We start from the raw sequence: 21,750 nt of genomic DNA, 5'->3' as shown, positions 1-21,750 counted from the left end.
TTAGCCAGAGGCCTTCCTGTCACAAAGAGAAGTGTGTCTAAATTGCCCTTTCTGATGGTATTTAAGTGTATTTCCTGTAGTTAGGATTCTTGCTGGTGGTTTTGGAGGCTGACTTTCCTCAGTATGAAGGAGAGTTGATGCTTTTAGAGTCCCTAACCAGGTTTCCAACAATAAGTTCCTGGTAGCTTTAGTCCTGGGATTACTTCCAGTTCTACCTCCCGACCAGGGCCTTTTTGGGGGTAAAACATCCCCAGAAGTTAGACTGTAGTCCCTACAATCGAAATGCAATGAATTCCTCAAGTGTCCTCGTGCCTGGGGAAAGTTCCTGCGGTCTAGAAGGGGCTTTAAATACAGAGTGCAGATTCATAAAAGGAAGTTTGAATACTATACTGCCTTACTGCATTAGTGTGTGTAGAGATGACATAGATGTTATAATGGAACACATACAAACATTTACATTTATGAATGGACTTTTATTTATTCATGGACACAATTCAATTCACACCAGAACACACATACACACACTTTATCCTCCTCCTGTCCCTTTCCTTCATCCTCTAGTCTAGAGATGCTGGACAAGGTGGAGCCCCCGTCCATCCCGGAGGGCTATGCCATGTCTGTGGCCTTCAGTGCCCTCCTGGACCTGGTCCGGGGCATCACCTCGATGATCGAGAGAGAGCTGGCCGTGGAGGAGGAGGCGGCTGCTGAGTTCAGGGACACTCATCCTGATCAGCAGTGGCAGCCACAACCTGGTGAGAATGAACAGGAGGGGGAGTGTAATATATATAAAACCAATCAAATTAAACATGAAGATATTAGTAAGATTGTGCAACATGTTAAGGGGGGAATACCAAAGCATGTGTGCAAACTGTACACACACTTTATGTTTGACTGCATTGTTGCCAAACCGGTGAGCGATGTGTGGTGTAGCACTTCTCTGACCCCTGGTGGCCAGTATTCTGCCTGTATGTCATGAATGCTTTGTGTTGTCTCAGGAGTTCACCTGGTGTGGGAGGAGATGGTCAGTGCCTGCTGGTGTGGTCTACTGGCTGCTCTGTCTCTGCTGCTAGACGCCAGGTAAATGGACATTTTGCAGTGAAGTTGCATGTACAAGTAGGAGAGAATGAATTGTCCCATAGGAAATCTCAAACGTATACTGATCTATTTAACTGTGTGCACAGTTGAAAAGAAACAGTTGTGTTTTAAAATGTCAGTAGCTGACAGGAGGTAAACTTGGACCAACGACAAGTTGATTGCCACAGACAGACTACAGTCTTCACTTCTTTCTCCCTCTCGTCCCTTCACTTCAGCACTGACGAGACGGCCACAGAGAACATCCTGAAGGCAGAGCTGACCATGGCCTCGCTGTGTGGCCGCCTGGGCCTGGTGACGCCCCGTGACGCCTTCATCACAGCCATCTGCAAGGCCTCCCTGCCGCCGCACTATGCCCTGACTGTACTGAGCAGCAACGCCGCCAACCTCTCCGGCAAAGGTGCAGCTCCTCAGTTGGGAATGCTACTTAAAACTACATAGAAAACACAGTATTATTTGCACAAGATGACACTCAAATACTTAATTGCCTGTACACACACACATACAAACAAACACCTGAAATACCCGCTGCAAACCATTTAATACTGAGTTTGGTATGCATGTTTGTACCCCAACTGTTCCATGCACAGCTCAAAGTCCCGAGGATGGCCTCTGGCCGTGTGTGTGTTTATGTTCAACTAACAAGCTCCTCTCATCTCCCATATGGTTCGACGTGAACGCTGCTAAACTCGGCTCAACATGTAAAATATTGGCACTCTGCCTGTGCCTCTTATTGCATTAATCCTCAACTTTTCACTGTGGCTCCTAATTACGAACACCACGGAGAATGTGTCGAGGGAATTGAGACGCACACACACACACAGCTGCTCTCAAACCAACCACTCAGACATTTGTTATTTGCATATTAGCTTGTAGAGATAAAGCTGGCAAATTGGGTCTCAACTCGCGATGGATGTTTGCCTTTGGAGTTAATTAAGAAAGCTTTTCTTGCATGTCGTAAGCTTGTTACAAAACCTGTTTGTGTGCTCATCGAAAGACCAGACTCCTGTGTGTGTTTGCTCATATCTACGTGTGTTCTCCACAGCCTACTCCATCCAGGGCCAGAGTGTGCAGATTATCAGCCCCTCCAGTGAGTCCCATCAGCAGGTGGTGGCTGTGGGCCAGCCGCTCACCTCGCAGCCCCAGGGCACTGTGGTGGTAAGGACACACACACACACACACACACACACACAGTTATGAAGAGGCTATCGGTACACTCGACATTTTGATAATTTATTCATGTTTTCCCCCAAAAACAAAGCCTATAAATATTTTATAATCAAGAGAAATCAGACAACACTTTTCCAGAAGTTTAATGATAAATACCCTGAATGCTCCAAACGAGAGCTGTAGCACTGGCCACCAAAGTCTAACCCAACAAGGAACACAGTTAAGTGCGACTTGTGACCGGTCTAAAAAGAGGGTCAGGTCAAGATTGGGTCCAAATGGGCTCCAGAGTGAATCATACAAAAAGACGCCCACATGTGCTCTCCGAGAGAGTGAAATGCAGAGCAAAGCGATTTGTTTACCAGGTTGTTCACGTTATTAATATGCATTGTATGCACAAACGCCCCCACACTCAAACAGACACACTTTGTCTCTCTAGGCACGATTCAGGTAGGGGACAACTGTTATGAACATAGGCTGGTCAGGCGAGCTTGTGCATCTTAATTTCCCTTGAGGGAAATAACATTTCAGAAATATACGGGCTGTAACCTTAACCCTAACCTGGAATCATCATCCTGTAATTAGAAATCTCCCCATAGAATTAATAGTGTGAATGTTGTTTTTTTCCTGGTCTCAGCTCTTACACTGTGCATATATTTCCTCACCTTCTTTTTGTTACCATTGACTGCGACTGTTGTGCTTCATGGTACGAACGGCTTACAATTCTTGTAAGACGTCACGTTTTAGCTTTCTTTTCCTTCTCAGTCATCGTGATTTTTATCCTGGAGAAGTGCATCAGCCAAGTCCTTGATGACGCTTATTAAAATGTATTGTGATTGTCTGTTCCTCTGTCAGCTAACTGCCAAGAACATCCAGTGCATGCGAACCCTGTTGAACCTGGCCCACTGCCATGGGGCCGTGCTGGGCACCTCCTGGCAGCTGGTACTGGCTACACTGCAGGTACTGCCGACTCGTACCACATGTTTACACCTGCACGCACACACACACGCACACACACACGCACACTCAAATTTACTTTTATACATGCATAAATCTAGAAAGCAGAATCACTATTAAAATGTGTTGCTTCACCTGTTCTTAGTGCTTTGTAAAACTCACACAAACTGCCGATGGACAGTAGGGTGAAACATCCGCGTTAGATGATGTAAACCTAGTTCGTCGTAACTGTCCTTCAGCGTCTCACGTTTGTCTCCCAGCACTTGGTGTGGATCCTGGGGCTCAAGCCGGGGATGGGTGGTGCCCTGAAGCCTGGCCGAGCCGTGGAGGGGCCGAGCACAGTGAGCTTTTATTATTTTATTTTTCCTAAGAACTGTGCATTGAACGTGCGCTGTGCTGTGTGTTTGAAGGCGATGAGCTTAACTGGCTGTGGTTGTGTCCTTCACGTGAACAGGTGCTGACCACAGCTGTGATGACGGACCTCCCCGTCATCTCCAACATCCTGTCCAGACTATTTGAGAGTTCCCAGTAAGGACGAGTCCTTTTCCTGTGAAAATGATCACTCATTTCAAAGCTCCAGCTACTCATCCCTATGCTCTTAAATAGACCAGTAGATTTATTTCTTACAAATATACATCTTCTAAAGGTAATTGGGCTACATTTTCTGCCAACCAATTATAACAATAGTGGCATAAATAGTCCTTTTTTTTGTGTCGACAAATTCAGTAAACCTTTGTTCTTGACACAATGAATAATAAATCCCAGTCTTTAATCTTTCTACTGTGGTTTGGAGAAGAATTGTTCACCCTCATGAATAGTTATTGGAAGGACCTGAAGAATAACATACTCAATATGCTCCCTTAATTAATACTTGGGGAGAATTAGAGGTCCAACAATTGCAACTATTCATGCAATGCAAAATATGCACACATGATATGCTATATGTGTTTTAATATGTGATCCAGGTACCTGGATGATGTGTCCCTGCATCACCTGATCAACGCTCTCTGTTCCCTCTCCCTGGAAGCCATGGAAATGGCTTCTGGAAACAACAAGGTAAAGACTTCTTGTGTTTTAGTACAAGGTGGAACTTGGATGTGTCATTATTTGGCTTTTGGTTTGAATGTCAAATGTAGGATGATAAAATGTATAGGATTTGGGTGTTAACCATACTTATGCTCTGATCATAAAGGTCAGGCTATACAGTAAGGTGTCTAGTTTCTATTCATAGTTTCTGTTTTCTTCTTTCAGGAGCCATCGCTGTTTGCTGTGGCCAAGCTGCTGGAGACCGGCCTTGTCAACATGGACCGTATAGAGATCCTGTGGAGACCTCTAACCGGTCACTTATTGGAGGTAACATCTAGTCGCAGCTACATCCCACAAAGTGCAGCGTCACTGTCCCAACACTTCACTCAAACTCTGTGACAGATGAGAGAAGCAGTTTTATTTACGTGGTATATTTTTTTTGTCGACCAAGTTCATGCAGTAATATTTTTACAATCATTTTAGGATTTTCATTTATTTTGCTGGTTACGCTTTGATCGGACTTTATTTCACTTCCAGGATTCTGACCTGTTGAGCTTTTCTCTCCAGCTCAGGTTTGTCTAAACTTGGTAACGTTGATTGTCAGCTTTCCCAAGGCTGATGAACTCAGTGGAGAGGTCATTGAAACATTTGGAACCAAACTCTGTAATAATCATAATAATTAAATCTAAAAGAATGTCAAAAGTGCCCCCTTCCACCCTTTTGGTTACGTGACCCAGGACCAAAGCTCTAATAATGACATCTTTCCATGGAGTCTTGAGCACACGTGTGGTTTAGTCGTGGAGGAGAAAAATAGCTGAACGAGCGAAAGAAGGGATGAAAGGTTTCAATTAGAATTACAGGTTTTTAGTGTCTACGAGATTCTTCTCTTTCCTGTTTGTTCTTACGTTTTGGTGAAACTTTCAAATCTGTAGCATGTTCAACTGTTTTTATTGATAGTCATTTCAACATTTTGGAAATTTAGACCGGTTTTAGCACCATTATTATCAGCAGCACATCTGATTCTATGTTATATGGGACCCGGCCAGAGTTTTTGTTTCATGGTTTAGCAATTCTTAGAAAGAAAGAAGGAAATTCCCATCGTGTCTTGAGCACAATTTACTTCTGCTGTTTTAAAAAGAAATACGACAGTGTTCAAACATAAGGTAGAGCCCTAGCACATTTATTAGCACTGTTACAAACCGATATAGGTGTTTGGCTTTAAAGCACTGTGGATCCACTCTGCTGTGTGTAAATGCTATATACTCTCGGTAAAGTTGAATTGACGTGTTGTCATATCTGTGAGAGGATTCTCCTTTTATGTGTGTGAAGACGTGCGTTTCGAGGTTTTCTTTACATTTTCTCCATCTCTTCTCTTTTTGCACTCCTGTCTGTTTTGCAGAAGGTAAGCTCAGATTCCCTCCTCTGTCATCGTTTGCTTTCCCGTCTCCTCTCTTTTTCCCGACCTGTGCTCGCTCGCTCGCTCTCAGTCTGCTTTAAACATGTTGGACTTGAGAGGTCGCCCTGTCACATTGTGTCCACAGTGCATCTGCTCCGCTACCCGTGTTTGCAGAATCTGAAGCGGCACCTGCAAAGTATACTTCCTGCTTAGATACAATGCTGCTTATCCTTCTTTGCGGACTTTAAATGCAATGCTGTTGTAATTTAAAGGAAACGTGACGATCACATCACCTTTCTTTGCGGATGTACAACATGAAAAAGATTAAGATAAAAATCTGACACATTACTGATCATGCAGGGCTATGAAAGCCAAATTATTAAATAGATACACATGGACCATCTGGGCTCTGAAGGGATGCACTATCTACTAAGCAGTCTCTATGCCTTTAAGCATAACATTTTCTCCTCTTAGGATTATAAACACGCGTGGCAACAGTGAAAATGTGTTTGACATGTTTCCCTAAAGACCAAAGATGATTTAATTTGGCTCACAAATTAACTCAAGATCTAAAAAGCAGGTGTTTCATCACTCTAGTGTACTTTTCTCTGTTGAGCCCGGCCTCTTCCTGCGTGTCTATTCTAGCTTTCATGATTACACCGTCTGTCACTGCATATCTTGTGATCACAGGGGATCCCGGTCCTGATCACACAGACCGAGGTGTATTTCACCCACTTGTTGTTTCGCACCCACACACTGAGTGCTGCTGGGAAATGCTGCGCTCAACAGCCTCTGCATCAGATCTGTCATTGTGCGCATGTGTCTGCATTTTGTGCGTCTGTGATGTGTACTGCAGGTCTGCCAGCACCCGAACTCCAGGATGAGAGAGTGGGGGGCTGAGGCGCTGACGGCACTCATAAAGGCCAGCCTGGCCTACAAACACGACCCTCCACTGGCGCAAAATCCGGTAGGTAACACTACAGAGAAGCAGGAAAAGCACAAACCTGCAGCAGGACGTTGCATGTATAAAACAATGCGGACCACAATGTTTGCTCTTTGCCATTCTCTATCGTGTAAACACTGTAGGGAGTGTTTAATTCAATGTATCATTGGGCCTCCCTGGGTTTAGCTCCTTTAATATTGTTTGTAATGCTGACATTTGAGGAAGCTGCTCCTCTGTTGCGGTGTATGGCATGAGAGATAAAAGTGCATGCCGACTGTTTAAAATGTGGAAAACAGAAATGTCACAGTCACTCTCTCTCGCCACTCGCATGCACGGTGTCTGTGACCTTCAGCTTAGCGAGCCAGATGAAGGGAACGGCACCGAGCTTATCTGGAGGAGCCGTGTGGCGGTTAATAGAAGCAGCACGGAGCCGTACAAATGATGGCTGGCCTGTAGAAATGCACCACACAATCCCTTCCTCAAGGACGTCTTTTTGCAGCGTGGGCAAGCGTTTACCATTGCATGTTGTTGTGTTGAAATACTGAAAAGACAACATAACGGAATGAAAAGAGTATTTGCACACAATGTGCAAAAATCATTTTAAAAGGCGACTCTGCTGTCAGAGACCTAGCAAGTGAATGCAGCGGTCACGGTTGAAGGAACATCACTTGATTCGCCTTAATGCAGAACACTCGTGTCAATCAGTTGAACTTTTGTAGCTAAACATTAAAGGGATTTTAGTGCTGGGTATAATGAACTACACGTTAAAGACAGTGTCTATAGAGAGTCAAGGAAGATGAAGCTGCACATTGAATATATAAAATGCACAATATACGCACCAATAACAGGTTGAATACGCAATAATTCTGTGTACACATCAGGAGTTTGTGCAGATGCATTTTTCATTTAGTTTGATAGGCTCAGCCAGGTCTGATACTGGGGAAGCAATGTTTTCTTCTCTACGATATACAAAATAAAAAAGGACAAAAACAGGGACATTCCAGTCAGACTTAAACATACTGATAGTGTTGTTAAATAGCAAATAAAAAACTGAGGGTTAAATCAGCCATTTAAATAATTAAAAGCCCTTTTCTGAACTGCTTTCCTCGGGTAAATTAAGTCATTTCTTTATTTTTTTGTTTTTCAGAAAAAAAGACCAAAATGCCCCTAATGGCTGCTATAGATTAAAATACATTCAGTGAGCTACACTTCCATATTTTAACAATCATAACAGAGATCCATGGAACATCTCCAGTCCGTCTGTTTCCCCACTCATTGATTCAGGCATGTCTTTCATTTTCTACGTGTCTGTATGTCGTCATGCTAATCAGGGAACTCTGTTTTTGGGAGGAATCCATTGTGCTGGAACAAATGAAAAAAAGACAGTCATGATTCACATTTAACAACACTGTCAGCAGGAGCACAGACATATCTGCCCTGAGTTGGAAATACGCTAACGCTAACATCTCTGTGTCCCCTAAACTGGACGTAATAAATGAGTTGAATGAAGATGCAACTGTTATAAAGTTTGGTGATTTTAATTGTGAATTGAATTAAACTCTTTATCTTCGTTGCCTATAAGTCAACAAATCGGTTGATTTTTGTTCCCAAGCGGCTGCAGCTTCTGTTGCTGAACCCCCTGAAGGAGTTGTCCAACGTGCTACATGCAGACATCCGGCAGAAACAGCTGGAGAGTGTCCTGCAGATCCTACAGAGCCAGGGAGACAGCTTGGGGCCCGGTTGGCCGCTCGTCTTGGGGGTCATAGGAGCCATCCGCAATGATCAAGGGTAAGAGCACACAAGGGAGGAGGGGCTGTACGAAGCAGGCAGGGCTTCGCTTATTCAGCTGTTTTATGCTAAAAGCAAATGTTTTATTTGTGGGAGCCGAACACAACCAAAAGCGTGCCATGTGTCTCGTGTCCCTTCAGCGAGTCATTGATCCGAACAGCCTTCCAGTGCCTGCAGTTGGTGGTGACGGACTTCCTGCCCGCCATGCCTTGCACGTGCCTCCAGATCGTAGTGGATGTAGCCGGCAGCTTCGGCCTGCAGAACCAGGAGCTCAACATCAGCCTCACCTCCATTGGCCTGCTGGTGAGAGAACTTGTTTTGGGCTCTTCATTTTGTGTGTTCTGCTTGGACACACACTCCTGCGAGCATTTCATTCTCTGCTCTTGTGTTGATGGAGCATTTGATCAACCAGTCTACTGGGCGTTTAGAAGCCATCAGTAGAATAATGCGTGTAATTATTGTTACTGTGTGTTGTTTAAGGGATTGACAGGTTGGACATGTTTCTTTTCCAGTCATTGTAAAATCTTAAAACATATTATGTTTAATACATCACATAATTCCTTGTTTTTACATTGTTTACATTTAGCAGCACTTAAGCACTCTGCTGACATTTCACAGATACTTTGTACAGTATTCAGGACATGCAAAACCCGATATTGATCTGTGGTTTGCGGGATTATTTCTCTTGGACCGTGGCTGTTCCTATGAGATTACTTTATGGTAATAGGATAGCAAAACAGCCAGAAGCATTTTATCAACCTTCCTCTCCAATTTGTGCCCGCACTCCCTACCCCCAACCCCACTTCCCCCCCCTCCCTCCCCACTTCCCTTTTTACCCACAGTGGAACATTTCGGACTACTTCTTCCAAAGGGGCGAAGCCATCATACAGGATTTGGAGAGGGAGGAGGAGGCCCTGCAGAAGCAGGCCCAGGAGAAAGGAGAGACCCTGAACAGGCCGTTCCACCCCGCCCCTCCCTTTGATTGCCTGTGGCTGTGCCTGTACGCCAAGCTGGGCGAGATGTGCGTGGACCCACGGCCCGCTGTGCGAAAAAGCGCCGGGCAGACGTTGTTCTCCACCATAGCCGCCCACGGGACCCTGCTGCAGCAGCCAACATGGCATATTGTGGTCTGGAAGGTAACGTTGAAGAATTAGTTGGTTATACTAGAAAAGGCTGTCATCCATAGATCATTTTTTAAATGATTGTTGACTCGATAGGCTTTCGAGCTCTTTCTGCTGGTTGAACTACCCTGGTGTCACCACTAGGTGCTGTTCCAACTGCTAGGCTGCGTGAGGACGTCGTCCACCACGGCGGACAAGGAGAAGATCGAGTCCGGCGGCGGGAACATCCTCATCCACCACTCGCGCGACACAGCCGAAAAACAGTGGGCGGAGACGTGGGTGCTGACGCTAGCCGGAGTGGCACGCATTTTCAACACCAGACGGTATCTCCTCCAGCAGTTAGGTGAGCCAGGCATGATCGACTCTGATACCCGACGCTGTTGTACATAAGGTAGGCTGTGACACACTGCTACAGTTTGCTACAGCGCCACAGAATTGCAAACAATGACGGTTACACATTGAAATGTATTCATAAGCTCGTGCCAAGCGTAGCAAAAGGTCAGTAACACCCCTGATGTTTGTGCTGCTATATTAATACACATTTAGTCACGTTAAGCCCCATGCGGAGAGGATTAACATATCCGGGAGATATGAATGATAATACATGAGCTCCTCATTAACTGCACTCATCCCTCTTTAACATTTTAGCCAGTGCCAAATTACAAGAGGTGACTCATAATAGACAACACATTCCCAGCTTACTACACATTAGATCACGAAGAGAAAGGCTGCTCTTTCTACATGCAGACGAGATATAATATAGAACTGTTTCTGGCAGTATAATATCACAGTACGCTCCTCTGAGGGTGAACGTATTTCATGTTCCTCTTGGCAAAATTTGTTAACGGGAAACAGCGAACACATGCAGCCAATTGACCCTTTGCAAAGTCCCGCCTCTCAAATGCAGACTGGCCATTCATAGCACAGCAACGGCCCGCTCCAGCCAGGGTCCAACAACGAACCGCTCCATGGACTCTCATGCAACCGTTTCATATTTTCTTCATTTTCAGGCAGTTTTTGTTGATTTCGCGCAAGTCATGGTTAAACCCTGAGAGGTTGGAAGGAGATATTTGTTTCTAAAACATTAAATATTCTACTAAAAACCTGTGGTGCTAACATTAACAGAGTGCGTTGGCAGTCTCACACCCCCCCGTCGTTGTGCTGTGCATCTGCAGGTGATTTCTTCGAGGCCTGGGAGGTGCTGCTGAACCACATTCAGTCAGCCGCTCTCAGCAAAAACAACGAGGTCTCCCTGGCGGCCCTCAAGAGCTTTCAGGAGATCCTACAGATCGTTACACCTGTCAGAGACTCAGCAGGCGACGCATTCGCTGCTATGGGCGTCCCCCCAGTGCTCATTGACCCCTTCTCAGCGTCCGGCCCTGGCAGACCCCTGGTGCGCTCAGACTCACTGGTTGAGCGGCTGATGCGATACAACGGCGCCGAGCTGCAGGCCCCTCCCCCGGGGGAGGAGTCAGCCTTGGAAGACTCTGCGTTATGGTGGTCAGCGTGGAACACGTGGTACCGAACAGGAACAGACAGCACAAGACCCCCTAGTGGCCCGACAGAGAAGTTCTCCTTCATCCCCAGCCAGCCCTTCCTCACGGCGTTGATCCAGATTTTCCCCGCGCTCTACCAGCACATAAAAGCCAACTTCAGCATGGAGGATCTGAAGAAGCTGGGGGTCATCCTCCACGGGGCCGTGTCCGTGCCCATCAGCAGCGACGCCTCGCCCTTCATCCTCCCCTCCTACACTGAGGTGGTGCTCACCAGCCTGCAGGAAGCTGTGCTCACCGCTCTGGATGTTTTGCAGAAGGTGGGCAAAGCAAAATATACTGGTACCAAAAGAGAACATGTGTTAGACATTATGTACCGTTGAAAATAGCTTGGAGCCAAGTGAGGTGTCATGTTGACTTAGGAGTCTCAGATGATGATGTCCCCGTTTGAATCCAGCAGGAGGTCTTTGTTGCATGTCATCCTCCTCGCTCCCCAAAGTCACAATCTATCTGTTGACTTCACACACAATGGCAAAAATAACCTTAAAAGAGCCAAGTAGATAAATTAAAGGAAGAAAACATTGTTATCCTCTCGAAAATTGCAAGATTGTGTAGGAGCAGGAGACGAAACATTTCCATGTAGCGTTTTTATTTGATATCCTGACTTGATTTAGCGTCTCCAGACCTCTCTGCTATAAGAGAAGCAGAGCATTTTACTCTCTCTGTCCATAAAATGTAATTTCTTCCTATTTTGAGTCAACTCAGTCCAGGAAACAACGTGTCAGTCTGCTAAATTATGCAATACGCAGTCCCGTGGTGGATGTCAGCAGTGTTTGTTCCTCCCTTCCCTCCCTGCTGCAGGCCATCTGCGTGGGCCCGGAGAACCTGCAGGTCATGTACCCGGCCATCTTTGAACAGCTGCTACTCTTCGTGGAGTTCTCCTGCAAGCCTCCTCAGTACGGCCGGATGGAAACCAAACACGTGGCCAATGCCAAATACAACCAGGTAGGTGGAAATAGAATTGGCTGTCGAACTGCTTTGGTGTTCATTTTCTGTCGTTCTACGGTTTGTTTCATGAACACGTTGAACGGTGTGCACTTGTTATTCGTTTAGCCTTCTCTCTTCAGCCATTTTCAGCGAGTTCATGAAGCGCCTCCCCTCCCTCTAGTCCTTGTGTCGCCCCTATCACGGCCCCTTCGTGAGATTGACAGGTTCTTCTGGACTCCCCATCAGTAGCACCAAGTCATTATTTTCCCAGATATTCCCTCCCTCACGCTTCCTCCTGCTGGCAGCTCGCCAGAGAAATGTCTCCTCTTTTCAGTTCAGATTCCCCGTGCACATACGTAGTTCACTTCACTTGTAAACCCACAAACAGGGGAGTCTTCTCTCAACAGTGTTCTGATGTCAGTGTCTTTCTTACTCATGGTGTCTTGAGAGTGGTCTCGATCCGGCAGGCTGGGTACAGTCATGCTGAGAAATGTTAGCGCAGCACTTTTCGTGCCTGAAATCCTGCCTGAATGGTCCAGACTATTGGAATCGGAAACGTTTCAGTTGTTTCCGTGAGGATGTCAAACTAAATGAAACCCAGCCAAACAGATGTTAGGGGTGGTCTTTATCCCCCTAAACCAGTCCTGCTCATTGAATCTCATTTATAGCCAACAAGCCACTGCAAATCGGACACAATGGAAACACCAGTTTAATTGCGATCTTCTCTCATTCTGTTTCTTGGGACTACTCACTGGATTACCGTTTTAGATCCAGCTCTTTGCACCGGTGAGTTCCGTCATCTCCTTCAGCCCCCTCTATCGTTTGACTAAGCTGTTCTGAATGGTGAGGACCTTCCCTCTGCGGTGCATCACGCCGCACGGCAGGCTCTCACATCTCATCTGCGTCTCCTCACTCCATGCTCTCCACCCCCCCCCCCCCCCCCCTTCTCTGCCTGCCACTAACTGGTGGTTATGCCTCTGTCTGTGCAGTTCCATTATCAGTTGATTACTTTGTGTTTTTGGTGACGTTCATATGCACACGTGTGTGGTTCTGTTTATATTTCTTAAAGACACACTTTGAAGCATCAAGTCTTTTGTTTGGCTGAAACATCTCCGCTGTGGTTCTCATACAAGCCTAACAAAACTTGAAGCCGACTAATAGTCACTGTAACTTTTTCAATAAATGTGCGTGTTACTACTTATACAAAGTGTGCCTTTAAAAACTGCTTTCATTGTGGCTCTGTGATGCTTTTACGATTTGTTTGACTCATATCCACTCCTGTTGTCCTTTTCTCTTGTGAAATCGTGTCGCCCCCCCCCCCCCCCCCCCCCCCCCCGCAGGCGGAATGGGTTGCCTTAAACTATGTGCCCTTTGCTGAGCGCTCCTTGGAGGTGGTGGTGGACCTGTACCATAAAACAGCGTGCCACAAAGCTGTCATCAACGAGAAAGTTCTGCAGAACATAATCAAGGTATTTTCACCACGATTGGGACTCATGGTCACGGAAGTCCTAGTAGAGTTTTGGGAATTTGGTTTTTCCAAGACTGTAATTGAATATCCGTCAAAAGCAACAAAAGTAAAGGTTTGGATATAGCATTTCAAAAAAGAAATTGTCAATATCAAATCACCTCTAAAGTTTGGTTTTTCTGATCACTTTTTTAGTGCAATAAGTACTCTGAGTCCTTAAGTTTCCTGTCTTTCTACTGGCTGCCCGTTGAGCACCAGTTATTGCTGAACCATATGCAGTCATAAAGTGTGGTGTGATGATGTGTACGCTAACAAAGAGTCACGCGAGGCAATTGCCGCTGCACTGGTATCTGTGTGATGAAACCTCGACGCGAGTTGAACTTCTGGCATACGAACCCGATCAATGATGTCACAGCAGATGTTTTCCATTTGCTGACTAAGGCTAAGCTCCGACTTTGGCATCACTGTGTTGATTTTCCTCTTCAAGCTGCTATAATCAATATGTTTGGATTAGCAATGATGAAAATATGTTATCTGTGTGTGAGTTACTTTCCAAGAGGATGGATGTACAGATTTATAAAAACAAGTTTGCTTTCAACCTCCACTTTGTCTCCCTGACCTGATAGTATGAAGCTCAAGGCTTTAAATCTTGTAGCCAACGTAAAGTGCGGTGCCTGATATCAGCAGCCTTTTCTCAACCAGGAGATTCTGTTTGAAAGAGCGTTAATTTGCCAAAGAGCTATTATGAAGGTTCCCTTTGGACAGATCTACATCCGGCCCCCAGTCTCTTGTTTGTCTCCAAAACAAGAAGGCAGTACTACTTTGGGGAACCCTGCTGTTCTCTCAAAAGAGAACTTCGTCAAAACGATGGTCTATTACTCGTCACTATTGCTACGTCTTGACATGACTGCTTTGATGTCACCTCTGAGATGTAAAGTCTCTCCACATGTCAGTGTAAAAGAGAAGAAGGTGATTCAGGCTACTGCAGTTAGTTTAATAGATGTTTACCTTGAAGTCTTTGTATTCCAGCCTCATGATGTATTGTTTTTGCCTTCACCCTCTAGACTTTACGAATGCCCTTGGGTTTGAAGTATTCCTGTCCATCTGAGAGCACCTGGAAGCTCGCCGTGTCGTCCCTGCTCAAGGTGCTGTCTATTGGACTGCCGGTGGCACGCCAGCACGCCTTGTCTGGAAAGTTCGACACTATGTGGCCTGAGCTGGCCAATGCCTTTGAAGACTTTATTTTTACCAAAAGGTACAGAATCTTAAAACTCAGTATGCACAATTTTGAAGTACTGAGTACCAAGCGCATTGTTTCTGTGTTTTTCCCTCTTATAGCACACCTCCAGATAACGTGTCCATCCAGGAATTCCAGAAGAATGAAGCCGTAGATGTTGAGGTAGATACTTGTTTCCAGTCCCGTCACTGTGGCTTCTGTGTGGGAGCCGATATCAGCATTGTGTCCTCTTTATTCTAGGTGGTCCAGCTGATCAGCACAGAGATTTTACCGTTTGCCAATTTCATCCCCAAAGACTTTGTTGGCCAGATCATGACTATGCTCAACAGAGGATCCATTCACTCGCAGTCTGCCTCGTTTACAGGTAAGATGTACTTTTGGCGGGTGAAATAATGTGGCGTCAGCTGTGTTGTTTGCTTGTATTTCTGATGGGACATCGAGGTGGCCAAGTGCTGGAATCACTCTGTAACCATTAAGGGATTGTTGCTAAAGCCCCTCCCCGTGTCTCAGCACCAACAATGCCTCATGTCAAACTCTTCATGCGTTCAGCAAGTAAATCCCCGTCTGTCCACTCATTTGTGAATCACTCTTGAGAGCAGAATGTCTCACGTGTAAAGGGCTTTCCTCTTCACAGAGGCAGAGATCGATGTGCGGATGAGGGAGGACTTTTCTAAGGTGTGCTTTGAGACGCTGCTGCAGTTTTCCTTCAGCAACAAGGTGTCCACCCCGCAGGAGGGCTACATCTCTCGTATGGCGCTCTCTGTGCTCCTCAAGAGATCCCAGGACGTTCTCCGGCGCTACGTAGAGGACGAGAGGCTGAGCGGACGCTGCCCTCTGCCCAGGTACACGCTCCACTATACACCGCGAAATGAAAAAATAGGATAATTAGAAAATAGACATGGAAAGCAAACGCAAGGTTGCTTAAATTCAAACAAACTACATTTATAAACCATGACAAATTGAAAACTAAGGAATAATAAGATCATGGATTGTGTTCTTAGAACATGTAAAGTGAAGATACAAAAAGCGAGAAATGGTTTCACACTCTAATTGGTAACATTTCACAAATCTGTGTTAGATGTGAAGAGGAACTCCACATTTCTACAAGTAATGGCACTCTGCTGTTATCGGCGGCTTTAGGCTACATTAGCTGCTGCTAGCACACCTGAACCTCCGACCGAGACTGTCGAGGCAGATTTGCATTGTGGGTAATGGCTACCGTTTTTTGACAAGGGAAAAGTGTTTGTGAATGTGGGGGAAACAACTACAAAATAACAAACAAATAATGCTACTTGTATATAATAAATTGATTCGTAAGATACAAATATTATTTCCTGTGGTTATACCATATATATATATATCTCTGTACTCCTATTCATAGTGATTTTCTGTATTGTATAAGTCTTTGTAGCCAAATACGGTTCTTTTTTTTCGTTCCAGGCAACAAGTGACTGAGATAATCTTTGTCTTGAAAGCTATCAGCACTTTGATGGACTCTCTTAAAAAGACACAGCCAGAGAATGGTGAGTACCAAACTGTGTCACGGATTAAATAGATATTGAAAAAAAGAGGGGACACGATTGGGGGGGGGGGGGGGGGGGGACAACAATGCCACCATAAAGCTATCATCTATTAATTTCAGATAAATGTGTCAGAGCACAGTTGGGACCATTTTTCAAATGAGTTTAATCTCCAATCTGGGAGGAGCTGTTTACGTTTCCAGCAAGGTCAATTACAAGAAATAACGCTTTTTTTCTCGCCTCAATAGATTGAAGTGAGACATTCTAAAATTAGGTTTTTGAAATGCCCTTCAAGATGTTTGCATTACGTCGTCGGAGCAAAAACTCATTTTCTTGCGCCCGGGGGGGTTTTATGAAGGCAATGATTTCTTTGATAGCATTCTATCACAATTCACATTCTCCTCTTCCCTTCTCCCCCCCAATCCTCCTCCTCCTGTGTTTCATCTCCCTCTTTTGTTGACCGTCTGCAGTGGATGGCAACATGTGGGCTCAAGTGATCGCCCTGTACCCCACGCTGGTAGAGTGCATCACGTGCTCCTCGCCCGAGGTGAGCTCGGCCCTGAAGGAGGCCCTGGGGCCCTTTAAAGACTTTATGCAGCCGCCCGTCTCCAGAGTCCAGAACGGAGAGTCCTGACCAGGCTCACTCAAATTTGTTTGTTTTTTATAATGAAGAAATCTTGAATGTGTCTTTTTTTCGACCCCCACGTGCTTCACAAGTGCACGGACATGAACTCCATGTGAGCCCCCCCACCCCCCTCTACGGTGACATGAAGCCCCCCCGCGGTGAATGGAGATCCGAGGGCCCGCTCAGATCACGACCTTCATACGCATCATCGTATGCTTCTCATGTGAGCTGATTACGCGTCTGCCCCCTCCATCCTCGTACTGACTGACTGCACTCTTGTGTTAACATTGCAGTGTTGCCTCTGGGTTTAGTGTGTTTTTCTCCCCTGATGAGGCCGAGTCGATGTACAGTGTGTGGTGACAGTGTTGCTGATGTAATTAACAAAAAAAATAAATTGCAAAAAAAGAAATAAAAAAAACTTTGACTTTTGCAACATTTTCAACGGTGAGGATTTTATGCAAGAAAACGAATCTCGCTGTAACATTCCATGTCATCTTTAGCCAGCCATCTGAGGAGGGATGTACTTGTCTGTATACAATAAATGGGCCAGTTCTATGATCAGCTCTGTGCTCTGTGTGCTCAGTTACAATGCATGGCAAAGGGAACATTGGCCACCTTTTCTTTTTTTTATGTGGATGTCCAATCAGTGCTGATGGTAAATGTAGTCCACTGAAGAAATAAATTCCCCTCTGTGTGCTTTATTGACTTCATGTGCCCACATGTACAAGACCGATTGCCTTGTTAACGCATCATTAAACACACGACATTCAATCTGGACAGAAACAAATCTTTTCAACCAAACACATCTTGGTTGGACTTTCCACTGTTCCAACAATCGGCAGCTCTGGTTTGGTTGAATTAATTCACAGAGTAAGATGATAAAATATGCCGTCTCTATTTTTTATTATTAATATAAGTGCAAATAAAGTCGTCAACTAATCGCGTTGTGTGGGCCGCACAATGTGATTGCCTGATGACTTTATTTGCTGTGCGAAAGCTCAGAAAAAACATCTAACTCTGAAAAATATTTGAAGCTTTTTTTGCCACATCTTTAATAATAAAAAAGATTGACATGCAAATTAAATACTGCCTCCGGTGGGTAAAGGCCTTGGAAAAACAACCCAGTTTACACAGTGAAATTAATTTAAAACTGCACATAGGACACCTGGAATTTCACTTTCATTCTAATTAATTTTGCTGCATTTGAATGTTTTACAATATAATTACCATATTGTAATGAGGCCCACACTTTTGATTGTCTCAAATGCTTAAAACTAAAATATTGTCGACCATAGTTACTCAATGAACACACTGATATAATATTAATAGTTATAGGACATACGTGTATTATTATTATTAGGATGTGCTATTACAGAAGTATAACATTTGTATTTTCTGGTCGGATTTTATCCAAAGTTGAGGGACATTTTGAACATGGAGTTGAAGTGTTTGTGTCCCTTGTACTTTACAAGTGGTTTATCGGTACAGTAGGTGGGGTTATAGCTGACAGCGGGGAACTCTCACGAATAGAAAACACCTTTTCTTTACGTTTTACTCTTAACATATTGTGCTCAGTAGTCTAAACACGAAACAACTGCTTCGGCTCGCTCTCAAATGTCCCCTGGAGCTCCCCGAGCACCAAGTCGCACATCATCCAGTGGGTCATGCGAGGGGAACGGGCCGTTTTGTGGTTTGAAGAGGAAGGAGGAGGAGAGAGAGAGAGAGAGAGAGAGAGCGGCGCGAGCAGGTCTGCTTGGGCGGGGTTTCCCCTCTTACTTCTGCACAGAACGAGGAGCGGCGCGGACGAGGACGGACCGGCTCCGGCTCTGTAGGAATGGCGCTGTGTGGTCGAGACGGTGCATTTCTTCAACTTTACGACATATGTACATTTTCTTAGTTTTTTTTTGTATCGCTCATGTTCTTCGTTTGACATTTTTGACCACACACTGGCTGAGGTAGTAGTTTGTGCTGTTGGTTGGGTTGTGACACTGCCCGCTATGGAGATGACTGCGCAAGCTACTGCCTTGCTAGTGCTGGTTCCGCCACTTCAGCCGAGGAAGGAGAAGAAACAAAAAGCCCTGCTCCCAACGCTGTTTTACGGTCTGAACAGGTAATGCACGCCGCTGCTGTTGCAGCTAGCCCCAGTGTTCTATTTAACGGCTGTAATGTACTGCTTTTAAACGGGAAATAGCTCGTGCTTGCATTGTTTAATTTTTGAGATCTGTATCGTGTGTTTCGTCCAATAAAATAGAGAATCAGTGAGGAGGGAAAAAAAATCACTTGTATGCAGTTTTTATTGTACGGTGTGATATTTGACTCTTGACATGCGTTTGATTTGAATTGGTACCATTGTGCCTTCTTTTTTTGTGTGTGCAGGATGGAGCAGAGATCTTGCATGTATTAGCAGGATATCCGACATGCAAGTTCATGTAATCTGTATGCATTGTCTGTATTTTTTTTAATTTTTTTTTTTAATGCACGAGGAAGTCGACATCTTGTATGGATTTGCATTTCCACCACCTCGGGCGGAGTGGGCTGTTTAGAACGCATGTAGGTCAACGGCACTGTCGCTGTGACGTGGCTCCCGCTGCCCACAGAGGTATCCCACAATACATCTGCTCTGATGCACACAAGCTGGCTTCGTGGCTCTCTCCCCCACCGACGTCCTTTGTTGATAATGCTGCATACCACCAGACACTGGAGCAGATAGCGCGTGCTGCCCCCCCCCCCTCCCCCCTGCACCTGAACACCTCATCTATGCAGGGCAGAGCTCAGCCATGAATCTGTGCAGGGCTGTTGGCACTGCCCCAGTAATAATCAGATTATTATGCTAAATCTGGATGGTGTGTGTATTTGAACGCCGTTGTGCGTTGAGGGTTAACCTTTTGAAGTCCTCCCCTCTGCGGCCCAACAGCATCTGGTTGCTCTGTATCACACAGTGTGGGCAGCCAGGGGTCTGGTGATGGTGGGGTGGGGGTGGAGACCGGAATGAGTAATGAGCTTTGAGTGGCTGCAGGCAGCCCTGGTTGATGAAACCGTTCGGGGGGGGGCTGCAGTCTTGACTTCAGAGTCAGACCCCCACTCACCCCGCTCACTCGATGACTGACTGACTGAAGATTGAATCCTGCGTTTGACCTCCAGAGAAGACACCCGATGCATTATGCATGAGTTCACACTTGACAGTGTGTTAGGCATGAGTTATGAATCTCGGGCCACAGCTCTGCCCACCAGCATCTGTGCTGATATTCAACAATAAATTCTACTCCACACGTAGGTTGGAAAGCAGTGCTCGTCTTTCGCAGAAGAAGCACACTACCTAAACACACACACACGAGACTTGTGGTTATTGTCAACCCTGTTGAGTAGCTGTCCTACAGGTCTGCATCACATTGTATTCAAATAAGAGTCTGTCTTGTTTAAGACATGCATGTAATCCAGCCTCCAAAACATCATTTATCATATCTCGTCTGTAAAGACCGCCGGTCTGCGGGGCCGGTGAGAGGCAGCCCTCGTCCTCATCCATCTTGTGTCAGAGCTCTCGTTTGAGCCGGGCCGCAGATAAATCATACTTCAGGCAGCCGAAGCCCTAAAGCGGTTAATTCGAGCCCCCTGTGGAAAAATGCCCGCTCAGATGGTTATCACAGCTGCACCGCTGAAGCAGCCGCACCCTCGTCCAGTCGAGCCGCTCATACCTCCTCACACGCTGCCTCTGGAATCCAACATGCTGGAGTGGAATTAGTTCATAAAACATATTTAGTTGATTTAAATGATGAGTTGAACGTCAGAAAATAATTTGCCAACAATTTCGCAGTAATAGTGATGTGATACAAAATATTAGTTCGTTCCGCTTCTCAAATGAGTTTGCTGGTTCCCTTTTGTTTGAATGGGGCTTCAACTAACAACTATTTAAATTATGAAGTAATCTGCAAATGATTTTCTCCAATAATTGATCAATAAAACAGTGAAAATGTCTTATTTCAACATCCTAAATTAAATTGAATAGTAGTAATAAAGAAATTATATAAGATTTTTAAAAAGCAGCAAAATATTAAATTTCTGTAACCTCCAAATGTTCGCCATGTGGAGTTGTCATCTTGGGCTCATAGAATATTTTAAATTAACATTTTTTTAATTTGATAAATTCAATTTTTTTAAGCAAAAATACCAAACATTTGATGTTTCCAGCATTAAATTGAATATCTTTAAGTTCTGAACAGTTAGTCAGACCAATAAAAAAAAAGAGAGGAGTGCTGTAACCTTGGAAAAACCAGCCGCCCACAGGAATGACTGTGTCATCATTGCCGTCATGCAATCTGGACCACACACGTACACGTGTGGAGAGTAGGAGTAGGGTGCCTGATCAGAGCTGGCCGGACTGGAGGAGGATGCAGCGCTGGCCTGTGAGGACCAGATGGCCCCTTCAGCTCCTGCAGAGGAACCCAGGAGTGTGAGACTCCCACGACAGCACTCTATGACCGTCTTTAGGCTGTAAATGCATCCATACATGTATGTTTGTGTGATACAATCAGACTCTTCCTGAATAGGAGATCAAGCCAGTTATAAAAGTGATTGTTTACGATGGTCATCGACATGGGTGGTCCGTAAACCTTTCCTGGCTCTCTGCTCTGTAATCCCTCAGAGCATTAACTCGGTGTCTAAGAAAAGTAAATGGATAGAAGATAAAAAAGATAATTGATAAACTAAAAGGGTGAAAATACAACAAATAATTTGGTGATATGAATGGGAAAAGCCACAGAATCGTGTTTATTATCCTAAATGTGCAGCAGTGCCTCTTAATTGGTCTCAGGTGCAAACAGTCTCACTGATTAAGCTCACTGATACGACTCAGGTGTGTGTGGACGAGTTGAACGTTAATCTCCCCAACTTCCTCGGCATAAAAAAGTAAGTTTTTATCCGTGCTTCAGCTGTCGTG

At 45.1% G+C, this 21,750-nt stretch overlaps 1 protein-coding gene across 3 annotated transcripts in view; it reads left to right on the top strand.

The window, feature by feature from the left end:
• mon2 (MON2 homolog, regulator of endosome-to-Golgi trafficking) overlaps nt 1-17,516 on the top strand; it is a 29,503-nt gene extending 11,987 nt beyond the window's left edge. For 2 of the 3 annotated variants that reach the window (XM_079272579.1, XM_079272581.1), the window contains 24 exons: nt 562-752; nt 996-1,077; nt 1,311-1,492; nt 2,138-2,250; nt 3,115-3,219; nt 3,477-3,557; nt 3,671-3,744; nt 4,182-4,272; nt 4,468-4,569; nt 6,495-6,605; nt 8,194-8,369; nt 8,510-8,672; nt 9,212-9,505; nt 9,635-9,833; nt 10,666-11,303; nt 11,845-11,988; nt 12,739-12,756; nt 13,311-13,439; nt 14,500-14,690; nt 14,774-14,834; nt 14,913-15,036; nt 15,307-15,514; nt 16,113-16,195; nt 16,663-17,516. In XM_079272579.1, coding sequence (XP_079128705.1) covers nt 562-752; nt 996-1,077; nt 1,311-1,492; nt 2,138-2,250; nt 3,115-3,219; nt 3,477-3,557; nt 3,671-3,744; nt 4,182-4,272; nt 4,468-4,569; nt 6,495-6,605; nt 8,194-8,369; nt 8,510-8,672; nt 9,212-9,505; nt 9,635-9,833; nt 10,666-11,303; nt 11,845-11,988; nt 12,739-12,756; nt 13,311-13,439; nt 14,500-14,690; nt 14,774-14,834; nt 14,913-15,036; nt 15,307-15,514; nt 16,113-16,195; nt 16,663-16,826 — 3,724 coding nt within the window. In that variant the 3' untranslated portion in view covers nt 16,827-17,516. The remainder of the gene's footprint in view (nt 1-561; nt 753-995; nt 1,078-1,310; nt 1,493-2,137; nt 2,251-3,114; nt 3,220-3,476; nt 3,558-3,670; nt 3,745-4,181; nt 4,273-4,467; nt 4,570-6,494; nt 6,606-8,193; nt 8,370-8,509; nt 8,673-9,211; nt 9,506-9,634; nt 9,834-10,665; nt 11,304-11,844; nt 11,989-12,738; nt 12,757-13,310; nt 13,440-14,499; nt 14,691-14,773; nt 14,835-14,912; nt 15,037-15,306; nt 15,515-16,112; nt 16,196-16,662) is intronic. The other variant, XM_079272580.1, reaches the window with a different exon arrangement.
• Nucleotides 17,517-21,750: the final 4,234 nt, after the last annotated feature.

Source organism: Melanostigma gelatinosum (genome assembly GCF_949748355.1).
Source record: "Melanostigma gelatinosum genome assembly, chromosome: 1".
Taxonomy (NCBI): Eukaryota; Metazoa; Chordata; class Actinopteri; order Perciformes; family Zoarcidae; genus Melanostigma; species Melanostigma gelatinosum.
This window is presented reverse-complemented; position numbering and strand designations above follow the sequence as displayed.